General features: G+C 44.9%; 1 protein-coding gene across 2 annotated transcripts in view; it reads left to right on the plus strand.

Moving 5' to 3' along the window:
- The window catches only part of ARHGAP31 (Rho GTPase activating protein 31), a 115,084-nt gene extending 94,673 nt beyond the window's left edge, over window positions 1-20,411 (plus strand). For both annotated transcript variants that reach the window (XM_082394613.1, XM_082394614.1), the window contains exons 9-12: window positions 639-701; window positions 2,565-3,140; window positions 9,928-10,205; window positions 13,397-20,411. In XM_082394613.1, coding sequence (XP_082250739.1) covers window positions 639-701; window positions 2,565-3,140; window positions 9,928-10,205; window positions 13,397-15,838 — 3,359 coding nt within the window. In that variant the 3' untranslated portion in view covers window positions 15,839-20,411. The remainder of the gene's footprint in view (window positions 1-638; window positions 702-2,564; window positions 3,141-9,927; window positions 10,206-13,396) is intronic.
- The last annotated feature ends 2,487 nt before the right edge of the window (window positions 20,412-22,898 follow it).

Below are 22,898 nucleotides of genomic sequence, written 5' to 3' on the forward strand. Positions count from 1 at the left end.
AAGATGCATAGAGTCCACCAGGCACACAGCAGGGGCTCAGAAAAGGTTCGTGTGGTTGGGATCTGCTCCAGGGTGAGGCTGGTGGGTGAGAGCATTGGGGGAACAACGAGGCTGCAGACGTCAAGGAGCAGAGCTGCACGTGGAGAAAGGTGACACACGGGAGAAAGGGAGAAAAGTACCCCTGGGCTCTCTCTCACCTGTTGTACCAAATCCCTGGGTGTTGAGCGATGTGGCTGCAGCCAAGAATTCTGCTCTCTGGCCTGTCAAATAGGAGGGGTTGCCTGGAGCCCCATGGATTCTACTCCATGGATGAATCTTTGAGTCTTTTCTGTACAATAAAATCGGGTTCAGGACTCCTCATTTGCTTATAGCTATGTGACAAAATTGTAATTTACCTTTATCTGTAAAATGTTAATAAACCTTTGATCTACAAATGCCCTATTTTTATAAGGTCAGTCCCACCAAGAAAGTAGGAACATCTAAGGTGGAGTGGGGAATGTTTTCCAAAGGGGAAAATTATAAATACTTGAAAAACTTTCCTAAAGAAATTTCTTTTTTGTACTTACAGCCTGACCTATTGTTCTAAACACTTTCTCCGAACAAGCATTCATCAGGGATATTTTTTCTTTTGTCCTTAGTGGAAAAGGCTACTATCCGACCAGCTAAAAGCATGGACTCGCTGTGCTCAGTGCCCGTGGAAGGTGAGATTTTTCAGTTGGATTTGGAACTGGGGATTACAACTGGGAGACTGGCGCTCCCACACCAGACTTGCCTTCCTAAACCGCAGACCCTGCTCATCTCCAGTCATGGTCACACACAATCCCCCAGGCCCAGATCCCTCCCTGACCTTCTGGAACTCAAGGGGCGCACACAGCCCTTGCAGTAACCTCCCCTACTCCACGAGGCCTCTTTCTCCAGCCTGTCTCCCCACAGCTGGAGACAGCAGCCTCCTTGCATTCAATCCTGAGCCAGGTAAAAGGTCAACACCTGAAAACTAAGGCAGAAGAGGCTCCCCCTGGGGCATAAAGAAGAGTTTTGAATTTAGGTGTTTCCATAGGCATTAGCTTCATTGTGTTTGTCAAGTCATGATTTTGAGTTGGTAGATTCATTCATTCCTTCATTCATCAATAAACACTGACAGGCACCAGCCTGGCACGTAGCTGGTCATTGCTGGTTGGAGCAGATGTACGTACAGTTGCATGCCAGGTGACACCCATCACCAAAGCGGCACCTCACCATGTTAGTTCTTACAGCTCCAGCCTTAAGGACTGACTTGCCTGTAGCCCTTGCTTCTCTGTTTTTGTTAAGCAGCCAACAAGCACTTCTACAACTAGCAAGACACAGGGCTTCCCTAGCAGCAGACTGTTTAAACTCCCCCATGATTGTACCATGACTTTCGAATCCCTCTAATACAAGATATGTTGCTCTTTGATAAATGAGGAAGCCTGAAACAAAACAGAAAATCTTTAGAACAACTTTCAAAAAATAATACTAAACTTGTAAAATATTCAATGAGATCTTTTTAAGCTGGCTCAATCCTTTTAGCATTTTCTCACCTTTATATTCATCAATTTGCTTGGTTTTGAAACCTCTTGGGGGCAGTTCTTGCCCAGTTTGGCAGGATTTAATATTTCAAAAGCTAAAAAACAGAACAAAAAAAACACCAAAAGCTAGGTCACCACTTCCGTGGGCATTGGGCAGGTTATCTAACCTCTCAAGTCTCGGTTTCCTCATGTGTTAAGGGAGACAATTACACTTCTCCTACAGAGTGGTTCCTAAGAATTTTAAACCTAACGTTACCTAAGATGTAGCACTTAGTGCCTAGTGGGGAATTATTTTCCAGATCCCTGGCAATTCAGTTGTTGTCTCCCAGCTTATTTATTTCCCACACAGATTTTTTCCTCTTCTTTGCCTTCACTTCTAAGTCAGTCAGGAACTCACTCCTCACAACTGTGCTTTCTAACATTTAGTTAATTTACATTTCTAGTTTCTCATCCTCTGAATCAGCAGGAGGAAGCCTGGGAAAAGGCGGAAAGGTCTAGCTGAGAACAGCATTTGTTTCCTTGCTGGGAAATCAAACCCCTGTTTGGGTCCATCTGCCAGAGAAGACTTAAAACAATAAGTTTTAAAGTTTTAAAATGAAACAAGATTCTGTTATTTTGGCCTTTTTATCTTCATTCTGAGCAAACATCATTCTGTCATCTCCCATCTTCTTTTTATTTTTTCATGATCCACATTTAATGCTTGGTGGATGACTGCTCTATATAGCAATTTCAGCCGTGTCTTTCTTTTGGAAACTGCTCTACCTGCGAAGTTTAAAACAGATACATATGATACAACAAAATGGTTCTATCAGGGCATTATGACAAAATTCTGTGCACATAAGGAGATGTTTCCTCTTGTCAACCAAGTGTTATGTATCTGTCTTTATTAGGATAGCTATGCCCTTATTACCGTGCTATGCCTTTCCAATATGCAAGTATTGCGTGCCTGCCCTTCCTGGAAGGCTGCTCAGTGATACGTGTGCTCAGGCTACTGACCACGTTCGTTTGCTTTTTCACTAGGGAAAGAAACCAAAGGAAATTTCAATCGAACAGTCACCACTGGTGGATTTTTCATCCCAGCAGCGAAAATGCACTCGACTAACACTGGCAGCTCATGTGACCTCAGCAAGCAAGAGGGCGAATGGGGCCAGGAGGGGATGCCGGCGGGGGCCGAGGGGGGCTTTGACGTGAGCAGTGACCGAAGCCAGCTGCAGGGCGCTCAGGCCCGGGCCCCACCTGAGCAGCTGAAGGTGTTCCGACCCGTCGAGGATCCCGAGAGCGAGCAAACAGCCCCGAAGATGCTGGGCATGTTCTACACCTCAAACGATGGCCCCAGCAAATCTGTCTTTACCAGCAGCCTCTTCCAGATGGAGCCCTCTCCCCGTCACCAGCGCAAGGCCCTGAACATCTCCAAGCCCTTCGCTGTGTCCGTGCCACTCCGCGTGTCAGCCGTCATCAGCACCAACAGCACCCCATGCAGAACCCCCCCAAAGGAGCTACAGTCTCTTTCCAGCCTGGAAGAGTTTTCTTTCCAGGGCTCAGAGAGTGGAGATTGGCCTGAAGACGAGAAGCCACTGGGAGTTGAGACTTCTACAGGTAAAGCAAGGGAGAGGGTCTCTTTCCATTGCAAGAGAGGAAAAACCAGACTAGGGATAATGTTAATATTAAGTTGTGAATATTAAATTAGTTAATAGATGTAAAGCTATCAGAACAGGGTCTCATACACAGTAAGTACTCAGTCAATGTAAGGCAGGAGGGAAAGCTCACGGAATGGAATGCAGAGCTGGAACTGGGGATTCAACTCTTCCAGACACAATCCACCCATCCCACATTTCTACCTCACATCTGCAGAGAACCTGGCTAGCAGCCCTAGCGGTGAGAAAGAGTATCCTCCTCCCAATTTCCTTTTAAAAAAAACACAGGGAGATCTCTGTGTTTGGGCCACATGCTTGGGTCACATGCCCAGCCTTGGACCAGTCACTGTTGCCAGACTAATAGGATTCTAAGATTGGCCAAGCGAGAGTCCCTGGGCCATCTCTGGAGTGAGAACCAACAACCAACTGTGAGCCACACAAAAGGGAAGTAATGAGGGCCTCAGAGGAAAAGATGGCTGAGAGATAAACCAATAAATGCTCATTGTGGTTTAAGAATATTTCTATTTCAATTAATATTAGCTAAACCCACGCACCTATAGTCACCTAATCTATGACAAAGGAGGCAAGAATATACAATGGAGAAAGACAGTCTCTTCAATAAGTGGTGCTGGGAAAACTGGACAGCTGACATGTAAAATAGAATGAAATTAGAACACTCCCTAACACCATACACAAAAATAAAAATTAATATATGCTACCTTTTTCTGATCACCTATCGTGGTGTCAGGCACTGTCCTAAGTGTTCTACATGTATTATTGCATTTCTTCTCACCACAACTCCATGAGGTATAGGTAGTTACTATTATCCCCCTTTGCTTAGAGAGGAATCTATTAACTTGCCCGAGGACTCATAGCAAGGAAGTGTAAAAGCCAGGATTTTAATCCAGATTTTTAAAAATCCATGCTTTTAAGCATTCTGCCATGATCCCTCACGTGTTTGCTATGGGCTGTAGAGTTAAAACAATTGTTAAGTTGCAATCCCTTCCCCCAGCAAGCTCACAAACTAGGAAGGGAAACTGAAACTCTGCACCCACCTGCAGCACAGGGTCAGCTTGTGGAAGTAGCCTAACACCCTCCTTGGGCTTTTGTTTTTTTTAATTGAAGTATAGTTGATTTACAATGTTGTGTTCATTTCTGCTGTACAGCAAAGTGATTCAGTTATACACATATATATACACACACATTCTTTTTTTATATTCTTTTCCATTTGGTTTATCACAGGAAATTGAATATAGTTCTCTGTGCTATACAGTAGGACCTTGTTGTTATTCATCCTATATATCATAGCTTACATCTACTAAACCTAAGCTCCCGCTCCATCCCTGCCCCAACCCCTCCCCCTTGGCAACCCCAAGTCTGTTCTCTGTGTCTGTGAGTCTGTTTCTGTTTTGTAGATAAGTTCATTTGTGTCATATTTTAGATTCCACATATAAGTGATATCATATGGTGTTTGTCTTTCTCTTTCTGACTTACTTCACTTAGTATGATAATCTCTAGTTCCTTCCATGTTGCTGCAAATGGCATTATTTTGTGTGTTTTTTTATGGCCGAGTAGTATTCCATTGTATATATGTACCACATCTTTATCCATTCATCTGTCGATGGACATTTAGGTTGTTTCCATGTCTTGGCTATTGTAAATAGTGCTGCTATGAACGTAGGGGTGCGTGTATCTTTTTGAATTAGAGTTTTGTCTGGATATGTGCTCCTTTGGGCTTTTTGAATGAGGGAGAGCGTAAGTACCCAAAGTATCATGAAAGGGGTGTTCAGAAAGGACTTCAGTGGCATCTAAAAGAAGCAGCCCTCTCAGGAGGATTCCAGGAACACTTCTCAGAAGTGGTGACATTTGGGCCTTCATAAATGGGTAGGACTTCCAAATGCAGAAAAGATGGAAAAGGGCATAATGGGCTGAGAGGTGCTGACTGTTGTGAGAAGTGTATAGATTTTGGACCCCAGCTGGGCAGATTCAGATCCGAGCTTCACCACTTTGGGGCAGTGTGACAGCTGGTTGGTATCTCTGAGCCTGTTTCTCTTCTGCAAAGCAGGGATGGCTCCTATCTCAAGGGCTGGGATGAGGTCTGCATGGGAAAATATTCATGAAATGCCTGCTCAGGGTGTGGCCCTCAGAAGATGCTCAGTAAACATCAGTCCCTTTCCCCTCCCCCTTCCCTTCAGGATGGGGCACAAGAGGAGCAAAAATGTAGGGGAATTAAGTGATGCCCTGTCTGGAGAATGCTCCATGGGCTGCTGTGGGTGGAACAGAGTGAGGGTTAGAAGAGGAGGCGCAGCCTTTGAGGAAAAAAGTGTTTCCAAAGGCTTTTATGTGATTGGCTGTCCTTTCCAAAAGAGAAGGTCCCCAGGCCCCAAGGGGTCTTTGGCAGACAGTCTGTTACTTTGTTTCTCTCTCTCCTTCCTTCTCTCTGTAATTCAGAATACCCAGTCTGTATCAAATTGGTCTGGGAAAGACACTGATGGAGACTCCAGTCTGCTTCCCTGACTGTGATTAGTGGCAGCCAGGGCAGAACAAGGGACCCTGGAGGAGGCAGCCTCGTGGATCTAGGACCAATGGCCAGAGGGAGATGCCAAAAGTTTCAGCGACAGCGGAGGGCCCCTCACCTTTCTCTCTGATGGAGTTAGGTTAACGTAGGTTACTTATTTTCTTCCATAATTATTCCAAATGAAGAACTTCACCTTCCTTAATAAATTATTTTTTCTTTCTTTTGTACGGTAGCAATAGATAAAAGAAATAGAATTAAAGACAATTTTCCAGGTTACCTGATTCAAATTTTTAGTCACTCTGCTCAAACCCGTTCTTCTACTTTTGGCCAAACTAGGAAAAACTCCAGTGCAACCCAAAAAGTAAGAGATACCAAGTAAGTATTGCATTATAACTAAAGTGTTGACAGTTAGATTATTGATCACTTTGAATGAAAAAAAAAAAGGATTATTCAATTAGTCATAATAATTAATTGTCTGACTTCTACCTGATTCAAGGCTACGTCTTGGTAACCTCCATCCTTGGGTTGTGGGGCGGGGGAGGAAAGGACCACACACTGGATCCTTCTGAAAGGGCTGACATACAAGCTATAACTAACACTCTCTGGGTCCCCTTCTAGAAATGCTTATTGGAGGGAGGTCAGAGTAACCATATAAACTTAAGGAGGCCTGATCAATCAAACTCCAGGATTACCCTAAGAGATATTAGGAGTTGCCTCATTCTTCTACTGAAGAATGTACAAAAGAATTCTTTTAAATAGTTATATTTTAGTGCATCTGAAACAGGAGTCTACCTACAGAAATATGTTTTGCCTATCTCATAAACCCAAGGTTCTGTTAGTTAAGGTACAGGCCAAGCTGCTGTAACACAGAGAACAAAACACAGTGGCTCAGACAAGATGGGAGTCGATTTCTATCTTGCATATCAGAGGTAGGTGGAAGCGCTCAGGGAGATGCTCTGGGGTCCCAGGTTCCTTCAGCCGTCCCCAGGGGTGTTGTTCCTGCCTGTGTGGTCCAAGTGAGCGCAACAACCCCCCACCACCACATTCCTGCCTGTGGGAAGGGGGTCAGGGGAGGTGCCCAAGCAGCTTCCACTGAAGGGTGGACCCAGAGGTTGCACCCATCACTTCCACCTCCATCCCATCTGCCAAAACTCACATGGCCATGCTGACCTTCAAGGGAGGCTGAGAAGCATCGCTGGCTGCATGGCCAGGTACCTAGCGAAACCTGAGCGGCAGGGAAGGTTCTATTTCAAAATGAGGAAGAGACTGGATACTAGGGGACGTTAGGAGTCTCTGTCTCCATGGTCACCCACTTCATGCATAAAGCATCCCATGCTGGGAACCTGACAATGCCCTTCCGTTCTGAGCTACAGAGACTCTTTAGCTTACAAGTATCCAGCAACCACACGTACTGGACTCCCAGGCCCTTAGAAGATAGTTTCTAGACATAGATGCTGCCTCTGTCCTGAGGAACTTAACCCAGGGATGGGCACCACATACAAGTGAAAAGAAAATGGTAACCTGATGGCTTGGCACCGCACGGGTTATTACAGTGAGTGCTGCAGGAAGTGGAGGGAAGGAGAGCATGGTCTGGGGAGGCTCCAAAAGAGGTGTTATTAGGTTAGCGTCTTGAAGACTGGGTTAGAGTCAAGTCTCAGGGAGGACCAGAGTGGGGGAGTATAAGGCCTGTCAGGGGTGGCAGGTCTGCTCAGTGTCACGCAGGGGAGTGGGGGAAGAGTGGATGTGTGGCTGAGCCAGAGTGAGGAGGGCTTTGAGCAGGACAGTGAGTGATCTGAACAAGCTCACATGTCATGCAGACCCTTCCTCCACTCCTCACTTCAAGAGTCCACAGTCAATGAATGGAAGACCCTGAGCTTTACAAAAAGAGACACTGGCAAACATCCAACTAAGAGTTCTTAGGAAAATGAGAAAAAAATATTAAAAAAAAAATCACTGACGCATTACCCTTTTACCCAGAAGTTTCACTTCCAAAAATTTATTCTAAATAAATAGCTGCACAAGTACAAAATGTGTATGCATATCACGGCATTATTTGTAACAGCAAAAAACAGGAAACAATCCAAATGTCCACCTTTAGGAGATGGATTGAATAACTAAGGTGCATCACTCACAGTTGAGTCCCATGGAGTCCATAGTTTTGTGGGCCCGGCACCATTTCCTCAAACTCTTGTTCATCTGCGGGGGACAGTTTCTTTGCACACAGAAGGCGTTGTATCTGAAGTGTCTGCCTTGTGTTTCTGGTTTTCTGCCTCGGGGCTTTTTCTGAAGGGAGGAACTCACCCAGCCCTTGCTCAGGAAAGCCCAGAAGTATATGGAGAGTTAACTGAGGCAGCTCTCACCCAATAGGAGATGGGAGTCAGGGGATTAATGCCCCAGCCGTACACCCTTTGGTGGAATAACTATGGGGCACATTCCTCGTGGTTCTTCAGAGGGTCACCAGGGACTGAGTTCTGGTTGCTCACTGTGGTAACCACTTATTGATTTTTCCTCCATCACTGTCTCACCTCCTCACTCCTGCTTCCTGGGACCACCTTTCAAATAAGCTACCTGCTGCCAGGACCTTGGCTCAGGCTCTACTTTGAGGGGAACTCAAACTAGCCCACATCCTAAAGAACAGTTAACCTACTTATACTACTAATATGGCATAGATTTCAACATATGTTCTTAAGTGAAAAAAATGCAAATCATGGAACAGTATAAATCACAGGCTATAATTTGTGTAATAAAGGTGGGGAATAAGTCCAACTGGAACAAAGAAATAAACTGGCAATATGTAAAAAAAAAAAAATTATATATATATATATATATATATATATATATATATATATATATATATGGTACAAGTATCTGCTTATATATGCAAAAATGAACTCTGGCAGAATAAACCAGAAACTAGTAAAAATGGTTGTCCATAGGAGACAGTGGGGGTGTGGAACAGAATGGAAGCAACAGGGATGAAAGCAAAACTTTTCTGAGACCACTTTTTTATATAATTTTAACTTTTCAACTCTGTAGTTGTTTTACATATTCAAAAATTAAGTTAAATTTCAAAAAACAAGCCTGCTAAGTGATGGGCAGAGGAAAATAGCACTTTGTCAGTTCTGAAGCATTATTAGTTCTGACATCAGAATGCTACTACTGGGTCTGATTTCAAAGCCAGCACTGTGGTCAGAGGCCTTAAGTCACCAGCATAACTAGTGACAATGAGAAGAGTTCATTCTCAATCAGTAAACTTTTCTGAGCTTCTACTGTCTGTCTGACACTGTACTAAGTGCTTTGCCTCTCTAATCTACTTTATCCTCACAACAGCCCTGTAATATATTATTATATATTATTATGTCATTGTATCAAGGTTACAAGATTCATTGAGAAACTAGCATTTAAAGAAACTCAAGTTTCTTTAATTCCAATGTAAACAATAATAATATCACTGAGGATCTGCTATGTAACAAGCACTGCTAAGTACTGAGCCTGTAATCCTACATTGTGGAAACAGCCTTATACAGTGAAATAGGACCTTCTTCAGGCAAGGCAGTAGGGGCCAAACATGAAGTCTGCCTCCCTCTCTAGTGTCTTGGTAGATGTTTAAGATCAGAGCTTAATCACTTTAGATATAAAGATATATCCAAATTGATGTGCAGATCACCCCTGGGAAGAGTCACACGGGAAGCTGCAATCATAATCATAATACATCTTTGTAGCCTGGTGTAAATCACAGGTTTCTGTGACCTTAGGCAACAGGCAAAAGACTGGATTAGCGCCAGCTTTCTCAACCTCAGCACTATTGACATTTTGGACTTGGTAATCCTTGTGGGGGGCGGTCTTGTGCTTTGTAGCATATTTAGAAGCATTCCTGGCTTCTACCCGCTAGATGCTGGTAGCCACTCCCCACCACCCAGTTGTGAGAACCAAAAGTGTCTCCAGACATCACCAGATGTCCCCTGGAGAGGGGAGGAGCAAATGGTTGCCAATAGAAAACCACTGGACTAGATGATCTTCAAGGTCCCTCCCATCTCCAACAGTCTGAGACTCTGGGATCAGAGGACAGATCATTGGTAGGAGGAAAGGGTAAAGGATGTGAGGGAGCAGTGAGCTGGGAGAATTCCCTCCAGCCATGTGACACAGAACTAGCCCGGGACAAAAACTGTGGGGGGAATGGCCTCTCTTGAATGGAGTCTCCTTCCACTGATAACTCTCATCCTCATTGCAGCATCTGTACCTAAGAAGGCAGCTCTTGAGAATATTAAGCCAGGACCAGATGCAGTGAGAGCACTGGAATGCAGCAAAGGCCTTCCCCAGGGGCCAGGCGGCCAACTGCAGAAGAAAACCTCAGAACACTCCCTAGGCTCTCGACATTCAAGTGAATTAGAGAAGAAGTTGGATGCAGAGAAGGCGGTGGAGGAGGGTGGAGAGACTGGCCAGGTGGAATCCAGCGCTCTGCAGGAGAGCCCTGGGGCCAGGGCCGAAGCAGTGTTTCTCCATGAGATGGTAAGGTGGACTCACTGCCCGGTCCAGCCAGTAGGGTCCTCTTTTTCCCAGGGGCTCTTGGTACAGTTTAAAGTTTTTTGTTGCTGTTGTTTGTTTTGAAGAACCAGTTTCTGCCAAAGGGACTTTAGGGCACAGCCTTCTAATCAGGTCTGGGATTTTTTTTGCAGTGAACTTGTCAGGGATCCTATGATGATACGAAGTAACCATCCAGCTCAGATTCCCTAGGACCGACTCAACTCTTAAATATTTCTGACCTGAAGTCACCATAAACCAGTAACATGTCCTGGGAATGTAATGACATTCAATCCCGGAAGCAGCACAAAACCTGCTTCTCGTGTCCTGGTCCCAAACGTGATGACCATTCATGGGGGCCAGCTCTCTTCTTCCAGACATCCTGGATGGACAGTTGTCTATGTTTATCTGTAAAAATCTTCTGTAAGATTTTCAGGATCTATTCCTTCCTCCGATGGCTCTGGAGAACTTAAAACATGATGCCAGTGCGTACTAAACCTTTTCCACTTTTTAGAGGTGGGATTTTCCAAGGTCTTTTGCGGGGGGGATATTCTTGCTCAAGATGAAGTCGTGAGGAGGTTTACCAGGGACATCCAGGGAGGAGTCTTGCATTTGGGAAATAGCTCTGTGACCTGGAGGAGTGTGCCAAAGGGGAAAAGAAAACACTTTGCCTTTTAACTTGCTTCCAGGAACTTGGTTTCTGGGACACGCACAAAAGGCTTGTGGGCTGGGAGTTAGGGCAGTGCAGGCACACCACAGTGGCCTCCGGAGGGCTGAATAAGGGTTCCTGTAAGGTGTGTTCGTATTTACAGAAGGAGAAGGTTGCAAAGAGCATCATGGGGATTGAATTTGGGGAGGGATCAAGTATGAATGACATTGCTTTGAGAAGCAGATGAAGTTAATGCTAGAAGGAGAACCAGGCTGGATTCATGGAAACAAGTAAAAGCGACAATTCATTCATTCATTTAAAAACATGTATTAAACACTGTTTTGTGTCAGACACTCTGCTGAGCACTGGGATCACTGCAGTGTACAAGACGGTCACCATCACTGTCTTCTCGGTGCTGACAGCTTAGTAGGTGAAAGGTCATTAACCAAGTCTTTTCTAGGGTGATATGGAAGTATGAGTTCTGTGGGAGCATATAACAGGGGGATGCAACCTAGTCAGAGGGAGGAGGGGGGGGGTCACAAGGGTCAGGGAAGGCTTCTCTGAAGAATAGATATTTAGATTGAGAACTTAGCTAGGAGAAAGGGGTAGGGAGCAGAGTAGGAAGGGAGAGACTCTCAGGCAGAAAGCGTAAGATGTGCCATGAATTTGAAATGGGAAAGAGCACGAAGCATTCAAGGAACAAGAACAAGGCTGGAGAACGGGAACGTGGACTAGAGAAAGTGAGGCTCAGAGCAAAGCAGGAGCCACGTCAGGCAGGGTTGCTTGGAAGGGATTTGGAGCTTAACCTAAGGGCAAAGGAAACTCTTCTGATTTGCTTAGAATTTTATCTTTTAAAGGTCACTCTATTCTGTGAGGAGAATGGCTTGGAGAAGGGCAAGACAGGAGGCAGGGATGGCAATTAGAAGGCTAGTCTGTGGCAGACCAGGCGAGAAAAAATGGTGGCTTAGACTAGAGTGGGGGAACTGGGGATAGAAATGGAAGGCTTTCAGAGCTATTTGGAAGGTCGAGTGAATAGGACTTGGTGAAGGACTGGATAAGGAGTGAGGGAGAAGGAAGAATCAAGGACAACCCATGAGTTTCTGATCTGAGCAAAACATGCACTATGGTCCACTTAACTGAAATGGCAGACTGGGGGTGGAGGGGAGTTTAGATGTTCATTTATTCATTTAAATGTATTGTTTCTTAGTAAGAGATCAATAATGTAGGAGCTGCAGAGAGTAAAGAGATGCCTCTGCCCTGAAGGAGGGCACAGTCTAGTAGGCAAAATAGACACGTACACAGATAAATGCAGTATAGTAGAATTAGATCTCAAAAATACCCCTGCCTTCCGACCAAGTAATCCTACTCCTGGAAAGTTATCAGAAGGAAATAAAAGAAAACAATGAATCCATTTAAATTCACAGACCCCTTATTGAGCAATTACTCACAGTATACCAGGCATCATTTGGCCTTGAGGAATCAAAGATGGATGAACACAACTCCCGATCGAGGAACTCACAGTCCATTGGGAAAGACAAGACAAGCATCCAATTAACTGTAATGTGAAATGACATGTGATCAGAGCCAGGGGAGAAGCGATGTCAGGTGGGTAGCAAGTCAGACTTCCCAGAAGGGCCGTCTGCCCCTCGGGATAGAAGTGCCTCCCCAAACTGCTTCTCCTCGGGACAGAATTAGGCTTTGAGATAAGAAACAAAAGGAACTGAAGTTTGCTTCCCCGGCCCTGACCAGGCCTCCCTTCATCCCTTTCTTTTCTGCAGCTGTGGGCTTTGTGTAGGGAAAGGGAGGGGCCGAGGAGGGCAAAGAGAAGCTGGGCTTGAGGGGAGACAAGGACAACAAATAAGACGGAGCAGGAGGCACCCATCACAGTTAACAGCGGTTATCTGTGGGCAGTAGGAAGATATCATTTTGCTCTTTTTCATCCTTCTTTCTTTTAATATGTATCCAATCTTTTTTTCCATGTGGAATATGTATTTCTTTGGTAATAAGAGGGGAAAGCTATCTTTATTTATTTGGAAAGCAGGTGTCAGGACAAGAGTTAACATTTCATTCCACTGGGAGACTCTCATTCTTGTGAGCCATCGGGTCAACCTGAGGTTATATGAGATCAGGGGTTGGTTTGTTTTATTAGGCAACAGTGCACAGGGATTAAGTGCTTATGTTCTGGGGCAGACTGAGCTGGAATTCAATCTTGGTCTGCTGCTGTGTGGCTTCGGTAAAATGTTTAATCTGTTTGAACACAGGTCTCCTCATCTCTAAAATGGGAGTAATTACAGTAGTATTTATCTTTTACGGTTCTTGGGGAAATTAAGAAAATACAGTTAATGATGTCATGGCACACAGTAAGCATGAATAAACATCCACAGTTATCACTAACGCTGTATCCTTTGTGTACTGAGGTTAGCGCCGCCAGGCACTGCTCCAGTCCCTACACTCTCCCTGGGAAACAGCGCGGATGTGCGCGCCGAGAGGGTCTTTGGTTCTAAGTAATCAGTTTCTTGATGTTTTTCAGGATGAAGATGATCTGGCCAACGCCCTGATCTGGCCTGAGATTCAACAAGAGCTGAAAATTATTGAATCTGAGGAGGAACTCTCCTCCTTGCCACCACCTGCTCTACAGATCGGCGCGACTCAGCCTATTCCTGAGTCTAGTCCAGGGCCTTTTGCTTCGCCGGAGCCTCCTGGGAGCCTGCCTTGTGGCTCCGCCCCAGCTCCAGTTTCCGCCCCTCTGGAGGAGTGGACTAAGGATCCAACCAATCAGAGCACACAGGGCACTTCCGCAGCAGCCAATAGAGAAAAGTCAGAGACAACCAGCATCCTCCATAGATCCGAGCCTGAAAAGGGCCAGCGCCCAGACCCCGCCAGCCTGACTCCTCTGGAAATGGTTCCATTTGAGAAGTCTTCTCCACAAGCAACAGTGGAGGTGGGGGGCCCAGGGAATCTGTCTCCTCTGCTCCTGCCTGCTCCTCCTCCTCCTCCTCCAGCTCCTTTGGAGGGGGCGCCTCCAGTCCAGCTATTGAAGGGTGGCCCTGAGAGAGAAGACTCATCTGGGAATTTGAGAACAAATCCATATGTAGATCAGCTGAAGTCCAAAGGCAGCCCTGGGATCCCCAGTCTTCGTCAGGGAGAGGAGGCCTCTTCAGAACAAAGTGAAAAGCAAAATTCAAAGAATGCTGCTTCTGAGGGCAAAGGCTCTAGCTTTCCAAGCCCAACCAGGGAGGTTGAGATTTCCCCACAAGGAGAGGAGGATGTAGCCCACTTAGTACAGGAGCCCTCAGACTGTGATGAAGATGACACTGTGACAGACATTGCCCAGCATGGCCTGGAGATGGTGGAGCCCTGGGAGGAGCCCCAGTGGGTGACAAGTCCCCTGCACTCACCCACCCTTAAAGATGTACAAGAGGCCCAGATGCAGGGCCCCCAGGGCCACCGATTGGAGAAGAGGCTTTCCCACAGGCCTAGCCTTCGCCAGAGCCATTCTCTAGATGGCAAAACCATGGTTAAGAGCCAGTGGACTCTTGAGGGTTCCTCCTCCAGCAGCTGTGCTAATCTTGAAGCAGAGAGGAATTCCAACCCTCTGCAGCCCTTGGCACCCAGGAGCGAGATTACTGGATGGGATGAGAAAGCCATGAGGTCCTTTCAAGAGTTCTCTGGCCTGAAAAGGACAGAGGTTCCTCACAACCAGAAGGGACCAGGTGGTTTGCAGCCCAAATCAGCAGAATCCAGCCCTGTCAGTCTAGCAGAGGGAAAGGAACTGGGGACACACCTGGGGCCACACAACCCTCAAATTGAGCAAGGTAGTGATCCTGGGCCAGAAAACAGCAAGGAGAATTCACCGGGTGTGCAGGACAGCACCTCACCTGGAGAGCATCCCCCAAAGTTACAGCTGAAGAGCACTGAATGTGGGCCCCCAAAGGGGAAAAATAGGCCTTCTTCTCTCAACTTGGACTCTGCCATTCCCATCACTGACCTCTTCCGGTTTGAGAATGTGGCCTCATTTGGTTCACCTGGAATGCAGCTCTCTGAGCCAGGAGACCCAAAGATCACATGGATGACCTCATCTCACTGTAAAGTAGACCCCTGGAGGGTTTACTCCCAGGACTCTCAGGACCTGGACATTGTTGCTCATGCCCTGACGGGCCGCCGTAACTCAGCTCCTGTGAGTGTGTCAGCTGTGAGAACCTCCTTCATGGTCAAAATGTGCCAGGCCAGGGCAGTCCCAGTCATCCCACCCAAGATTCAGTATACCCAGATCCCACAGCCCCTGCCCTCTCAGAGCTCAGAGGAGAGTGGGGCTCAGCCCCTGGAGAGGAGCCAAGAGGAACCCGGCTCAACTGGTGGGACCTCTCAGAAACTTGCCAAAGATGATTCTCTCTCCTCCTTGGAAAGCCCGAAGGAAGAGAAACCAAAGCAAGATACAGGAGCCACTGAGTCCTTACCAATGGATGCCACTGCATCTCGCATGTGCGAGGGATCCACCCTTTCTCCAGAACCAGGTTTAGTTAACCTGCTCTCCACTCAGGATGCAGTAGTGCAATGTAGAAAGCGCACATCAGAGACAGAGCCATCTGGGGACAACCTTCTTTCTTCAAAAATAGAGCGACCATCAGGGGGTTCTAAGCCTTTCCACAGGTCAAGACCAGGAAGACCTCAGAGCCTAATCTTATTCAGTCCTCCTTTCCCCATTATGGACCACCCACCCCCCTCATCTACAGTGACAGATTCCAAGGTCCTGCTGTCCCCTATCAGAAGTCCCACCCAGACAATTTCCCCTGGCCTTCTTTGTGGGGAGTTGGCAGAAAACACATGGGTCACACCAGAAGGGGTTACACTTAGGAATAAAATGACCATCCCTAAGAATGGCCAGAGACTGGAGACCTCAACAAGCTGTTTTTACCAGCCCCAGCGGAGATCAGTGATTCTGGATGGCAGAAGTGGGAGGCAAATAGAATGACATAAGTTCACCTGATGGTGTCTGAGAAAATGTCATGATTCATCTGGAAGTTATTACAGAGGCAACTTGCCTTTATTCCAGGCAGAGGTTATCCAAGTTTGGGCTCATTTTGGCCTCTTCTCTTTCTTCAGCCTTTTGACCATTTATTAATTAGGCCATTTGCCAGAAGAGAGGTCAAGGGAAGGACCAAGAGATGACATTTAAATAAGCCTATTTGAGCAGGCAGGGAAAAGTCAGGTTAGGGAAAAGGATGAAATGCTGGCCTCCAGTGATATTTGGGGCTTATAAGTTGCATCACTCCCCCATTGCTATTATCTAGTACTGTTGAGAGCTGGATGTGATAATGTCTTTTGAAAGAAAGAGAAATCCTTTGCCTGTGTTGGAAAATGTTGCTATTGAGGTTTGAAGGCCTCCTATTTACTTCATGCTTTTTAATGCTCTTTAAAGCATGTGTTCTTTTAGACCAGTTTTCTGATAAGCTTTGTAAAAGTGTACTATCCAGAGTAGAAGCAGGTTTGGAAATGCAAACTAATGTACACTTAGACATCCAAGTGGATGAATATAGCCATGCTTTCCCTGGAATCCCTGCAGATCTATCCCAGATGGCTCCATATACCAGCATAGAAAATCAGAATCTATACTCAAGAGCAAACTCTGAGACTGGCACAATCCAAGAAAACTTTCTGGCTCTGGCTTTTTATTAATTTGGGACTCCAGCTGCCACGATCCTGCCCTGTGATTTATAAATCCAGTAGTCGGGCAGGGTGGGGGCTGAGCTGAGGGTTACCTCAATGAAATGTGCTAAATCTTCATTTAGTATGAGATAGTGATCTGCTCTCCTTCCAATATCAGAGTTCACGAACAGATTGTCATCATAGAGAAAAGCCTCACACGTAGGCAGAACTACACTCCAAACGTTAAGTGTTTAAATCGGTGGGACTTTCGCAGAAAACACCTCTAGCTCAGTTTCACTCTCCTTCCACGCTAGGCTGGGACCAGAGTACCGGAGAGGATAAGCGGGGAGCCCTAGAAGGAGCGGGAAGAACGCTTGCAGGGTGGCCATCACTCCCGCTTGGTGAGAGCTGCCCTTCTTGAAAATGTATTTCATTTTAGCCAGTGGGTGCCTTCCTTCCTCCCTCCCCCTCCATTGGTCAAGAGCAGATTTGAGGCACCCCTCCCCCTTCCATAATCCCCCTCATCCAGCACCCACCCCAGGCACTCAAATTTGCTCTTCTCCTGTCTATATGCAAGCAGAAGCAATAAACCAATCTGATTTTACTTCAGTTATTTAGAACTTCAAATGGTTCTTTCCTTTTCTGCTGGAGAGAGGAAGGAGAATTAACATAACCTGCTGGCAGATTTTTGGTGCTCTTCCAAAAAGGGCTTCACAGGAGCCCTTCTCAATGCAAAACCCATCAGGGTATCCACACTTTCAAACCTTCTAAGACAACTACCTTGTTTGAGAAACAAAGAAAGATCGGACCTATTTTTAGCTTTATGCACCTCTTCTCAGGTTCAAGGCTGGCTGAACTCTGTCCAGAAGCTCAAGCGCTGCAGACATTTCTCTAAGAGCTAGCAGTACCTCTGGGCAGGCCTCACAACCAAGGCTGGCAATGGGCTGGGTAGGGGCTGAACTGAAGTTACCTCCTGCAGTGAGAAATTGGAAGCTGATGTCCTGCAACAGATACATACCCCTCTCTCCCTTCTTCCCTGATACGCCTTACAGAGAGTTTTGAAATCTTGTCCTATACCTTTTAAGCCAGTGTCTGTGACAGAGATAAATGGCAAGCCAGCTGACGAGTTCTGCTCTCAGAGGGCACTGAGTGAGCAAGGGGAGCAGTTAATAGGCCTTTGGTCAGTGGTTTTTGCATTGGGTGAGCATGACATTGGACCAACGGCCAAGGAGATGTAAACCCATAAGAAAAGTCCTAAGGTATAGCATTTTTCCCCTAGGCAAGAAAGGTAAAGGAATATAGTGGTGCCAGATGAGGAAAGCCGTGTTCAGGAGATTTGAAAAGTACATTTCTGCCTTATCAGAAAATGTGGCAGACAGGCTTTATGTCAATATCAGTACACTGTGGTGTCTACATTTTGACAAAGACCATGTTCCAGTTAGGATGTGAGAGAGGGAGGGAACTGCACTTTGCTTCACCATCAGAACTCTGAGCCAAGTAATGAAATATTTAAACTATTTTATGATTATTTAAAATTTTTGTAACACTTAGAGGATATATTTTTATTTGAGGATAGACTGAGAAGCCACCATTTACATATTAACAAGTGAGTTCAACTTGAGGCACCTATGTAGATTAAATGGCTGCCATGTTCCTTAGACTCTGACATCTTTCATTTGTAGCATCATCTTCAGAAGTGTGAGTGTGTGGATGTCATCCACATGTCATCACACACACACAGTGTGTGTGACAACTGTCTGGAGATATTCCCTACTCTGAGCTTTCCCAGCCAGAAGGCCCTGGAAGCTGACTCACCTTCTTGGTCAGTGTCCTGCTGCTAAAGTATGGACCTCTCCTTAATCATAAACTTCCTGTGGGCTGGGGCCAGCCTGGCACTGATGAAATTCCATTCCATGACAAGGAAAACTCATTACATTTTCCCCTTGAAATCGTTCCCCCAAAATCTCCTGAGATTACCTATTTGGTCATCCACTTGGGACTGAAAAATGAACCCCCTGAGAATGGCTGGATGGAAATCAGACTGCCTGCTTCCATCTAGGGGAAGGAGAGAAGAGGTGCTGCTATTTATAGGAGGATCTACATGGTGCCCTAGAAAGGGCTACAGAAACAAATTCTCAAAAGGCACCTTCAAATCAACTATGAGTCATCAAAATGGGGGTGGCTGAATTTAAAGTGAAATGCATGCATATTCTAATGTTTCTTTCAGTGTTAATGGTTGCCTAAGAAGATAATAACCTATATTTATTGGCAAAATGGTCCTCCCAGGCCAACCTTTTTTTTTTTTTTCTTTTTTGCCAAAATGTAGCAGGTAAAGGGAATTTAGTTTTTATTCTCTGCTTCAAATGGAATACGAAGGGGCCTGATCAAAAACCCCATTAAGACACTGTTAGCCTAATCTAAGCCCTAAAATTCAAAATATTGGCCAAGGCAAAATTCTGAATTCTGGGGAGATTTAAAATGTAAACATCATCATCCTCAACAGACAATATTTATGAAGAGCTTAGTAATATTGCACTGGGTACCTCAGAACTCTGAAATTCTTGAAGAGTCTAATGAAAAAGAGGAGAGGGATGGTAGCAAATGAAACAGCCTATAAGCAACCAGGAGCAAGATCTAGAACCATTAAGTTACCAAATGAAAGCAGCAGGGGAAAACAGGTAGCAACTTAGCATCTTCTAATACGATTGCTAATAGTGTTCAAGTTACCTACTGACTTTAATCAAATTAAACACAATTACAAATCCAGTAGAAGGTACTAGGAAGACATTCAGGTGTTGAGAATTTTGCTTTGATCACTTAAAAACTTAAGAGAGTGGTAACTAAGAATAAATAGTTCTGAGGTTTTGCATGGTCTTAATTAGTTTGGCTGTGAAGTCTTGTTGGATCTTGGCAAATGAGCCAGGTAACATCAGGGTTCCATACTCCTTGAGAGGGGGTTTTAGACACTTCCATCATCACAAAATGGGTTAACTCCTGTTGATGATGAAGTCATAGGTCCAAGATAAATTGTTAGTTTCATGTCTAATGTTTAGCACATGATAATCACATTTGCCTAAAGTTGGGTGGGTCAGTCGATTGTCTACACAGGCCTTGTGTTCTGCCTGAAGAGCTACTGGGAAACCTAAGATTCATTTGTCTGGGATTGGAATGGGAGAGGTTCAGGGTAGGTCCAATTCCCACCAGGATTGATTAGGACCACATTCTACCATGGCCTGTCCTATCTGATGACAACATGAATCTTGGGGTTAAATGTTGCCAGGAGTATGATTTCAGGCATTTCCAGCAGGAAGGTCAGTTCAAAATGTGGAATGACAAAGCATGTGTCCTCCTTCGTCAACACCTTTCCTAGCAAAGTTAGACCAGAAGAGGGAGCAAGCACCTTTCCAAGCATGGAGAGGAATGGGAGATGGTAGAAGGGTGATTGCCTAAGATCAGGGTAAGTCCAGATAGTATAAAATTGGGGCCACCACTGATCAACTGGCACACAGTAGATCATTTAGTAGCGTTGAAGTTCATAAGCAATGCAGGGATCACTTCTATGAGGATGAAGGAGGATGTAGTTACATATAAGAAACCTATAAAATACAGAGCCATGTGTTTTACTGGATGAATCACAATGCTTTGCATTAACTTAATGCCATAGTACTTCCTGGCTTATAATTCTGTAAGGTAAAGCACTTTCTCAAAGGAGTCTATTAGAAAGCCACATGATTTCAGCAGTTTGTTGAGCTTGACAAATATGTTTCCAAAGATATAATCAAAATGTTTTTCTATTGATTAAAAAAGCGTAAATATTAAACCTATCCTTAGAGACATTTAAGTGTAATTAAAACAGATTGTTATGCTTTAAAAATGTACTCTAATAAATGATATAAAACATAATGCTCATGACGGCACTATGAACTAGAGGACATGGGATCAGCAAAATCAATAATAGGAAAAGTGGACTTTATGCATTCAGGCTCATTGTTCTACTTTGTTCTGTTTGATGTCATTTTTTATTACTTCAAGGTTTGGTCTCCTCACAGCAAAAGTCCTGATCGTTTGCTTCAGTAAAATTTTCTTGCTTTGTTATTTTACATCTTAATAATTGTCAAATATTTGCAACTTCACTCTCTTACTGTTGCAATCATACATGTCACCCAAGATACCCAGTATAAATCAATGGATGTTGTCATGAAAAATGAGAAGGAAAAAAAGCTATTACTTCTCAAAACTCCACAGCTTAAGGAGTTATGTGGGTCTACCTGCAAAGATGTGAACTCAATTTTTCTATTTCTTGAATTAGTCAGGGAGGACTATTTTTTTCAGTGATTTTTATTAATGGTGCTCTGAGGGAAAAAAAGCAAAAGTTTGCTATCCTGGCATATATTATCACAGAAGGGGGTTGGGGGAGGGGAGAGGCACTCAGTGAGTTGAAATGACAGGCCCTTAAAAAAACAATCATACAGCCTAGGCTCACAACTTGGTGATATTTGCAGTGAAAAATATTGTTGCCAAGGGTATTAAAATTCTAGCATTTCGGCAATATTCTATTTAGAACTTTACACCACTCAGGCCTGCTCTTGTTCCTTCACTGCTGCCATAAATGCCCTTTATCCTATATACTCCCAGATCCCCACTCCTCTGTTTCTCTGAGTGAGCCTACCACCCTTCCCCCCTGCCAAACTGAAAACACACAGTTCCCCTCACTCCTAATCTTTCCTCCAGTTCCTCTAGAGCCCTTCTCTCCTTGAATCTCTTCACTGAACGTTGCCTCCACTCCTTAGACTTCAGTAAAACTTGACACTCACCTGAGGACACTTCTTTCCCTGCCCATTTCTCCCACATTACACAGACTACAAAAAGCCCAGAAATTTTATCCAGTTTCCCACTCCTGCTTATGCACCATTTCTTCCCATCTCATGCAAAAATCTCATGACTGAAATTTATGGCATCCAGCTATTTTACCTTTTCTGTTCTTTGTGGCCATGATGTAGTCCATGTGCCAGATTTCCCAGTCTCTGGCACCAGGCTCCCTGTTTCCTCTCTACCTCCTGTCCCATCGTCATCCTGGATGACTTCAACATTCCTGAGGAAAACTCATCCTGCACCCTTGCCACAATTGCTTACAGCTTTTGCCTCTACTGAATTTTGACCATTTGCTTCCAGGGTTACGCATCAGGCTGTTTCATAACCCAGAACTCTATGATCCTGAACTCCCAATATTCTTCTCAGAACTCCTATCTTTGCTCCTTTATTCCTTCCACTTGCTCAAGATCACTAATGCCTGACCCAGCCCTGCTCTTTCTGATGGCCAGCACCCCCACCAGACTTCATTCTTCTTCCCTAGCCTTTCCAGACCCCAAGGTGCATCAGCTCAGCTGTTCTCATAACTCCCTTGGCCACTAGTCCTTCAGCTATACCTGCTTGGCAAACCTACAAACCAGGACCAGGACTCTTACCACCCATCTTACTACCCTTTTACTGTGTCTATTGAGATAGACTACAGAAAATCATAAAACCATGATGAAAGCCTTTGTAAATTTATGGCTTACCACCTCAGCAGTGGCCTCATTCCCAAAATTCACAAAGGCTATTCCCCCTCCCAGATGGACCACTCCTTCGAAAACATAATTGCTTCTTACTTCACAAGTTTATGCTATCAGATACATTGCCACTTCCCTTATTCATATGTATGTCCCTAAACTCCTTTCTAACTCAGGAGAAGTGCTATTCCTCTTCCAAACGGCTCCTTCTTCCCAATTCACTACTCTGAACCAACTGCAACCTGAGCTCCACCCTCACTGCTTCATTAAACTTCTCTTGCTAAAGTTACCAGTGGTCTCACAATCAAATCCAACAGTCGATTCTTAGTCTCTTGACTTACCTTTTATATTTGATACTGTAATCATTCCTTTCTTGAAACTCTAATTCACCTCATCTCTTGGACTTCCATTTCCTTAGTCTTGTTCACTTGAAAGCTTCCTCTTCCTCTGCCCTTAAATGTTGTTATTCATCAGAATTCTGTCCTTCCTTTTTCACTGTACATACTTCCCCTACATTATCTTATTCATGTCCGTGGCTTTTTCTATCACACAGTGGTGACACCCCACCCCCACTTTTCCCATTTTCTCTTACATGGACTTTTTAAGTAGTTGGCTAACTGGTCTCGCTGCTTTAAGTCTCACATCGCCCCATTCTCCAAACCTATCCTACATATTGCTGCCAAAGTTATCTAATACAGGATAGTGGTTCTCATCAAAATCCCCTGGAGAGTGTGTTCAAACAGACCTCTGTATTCATCCAGAGTTTCTGACTCTTAGGTTTGGGTTAGGGCTTGAAAATTCCCATTTCTAACAAGTTCCCAGTTAGGTGATGCCGAT

This window comes from Balaenoptera borealis, assembly GCF_965194805.1.
Source record: "Balaenoptera borealis genome assembly, chromosome: 5".
In the NCBI taxonomy this organism is placed as follows: Eukaryota; Metazoa; Chordata; class Mammalia; order Artiodactyla; family Balaenopteridae; genus Balaenoptera; species Balaenoptera borealis.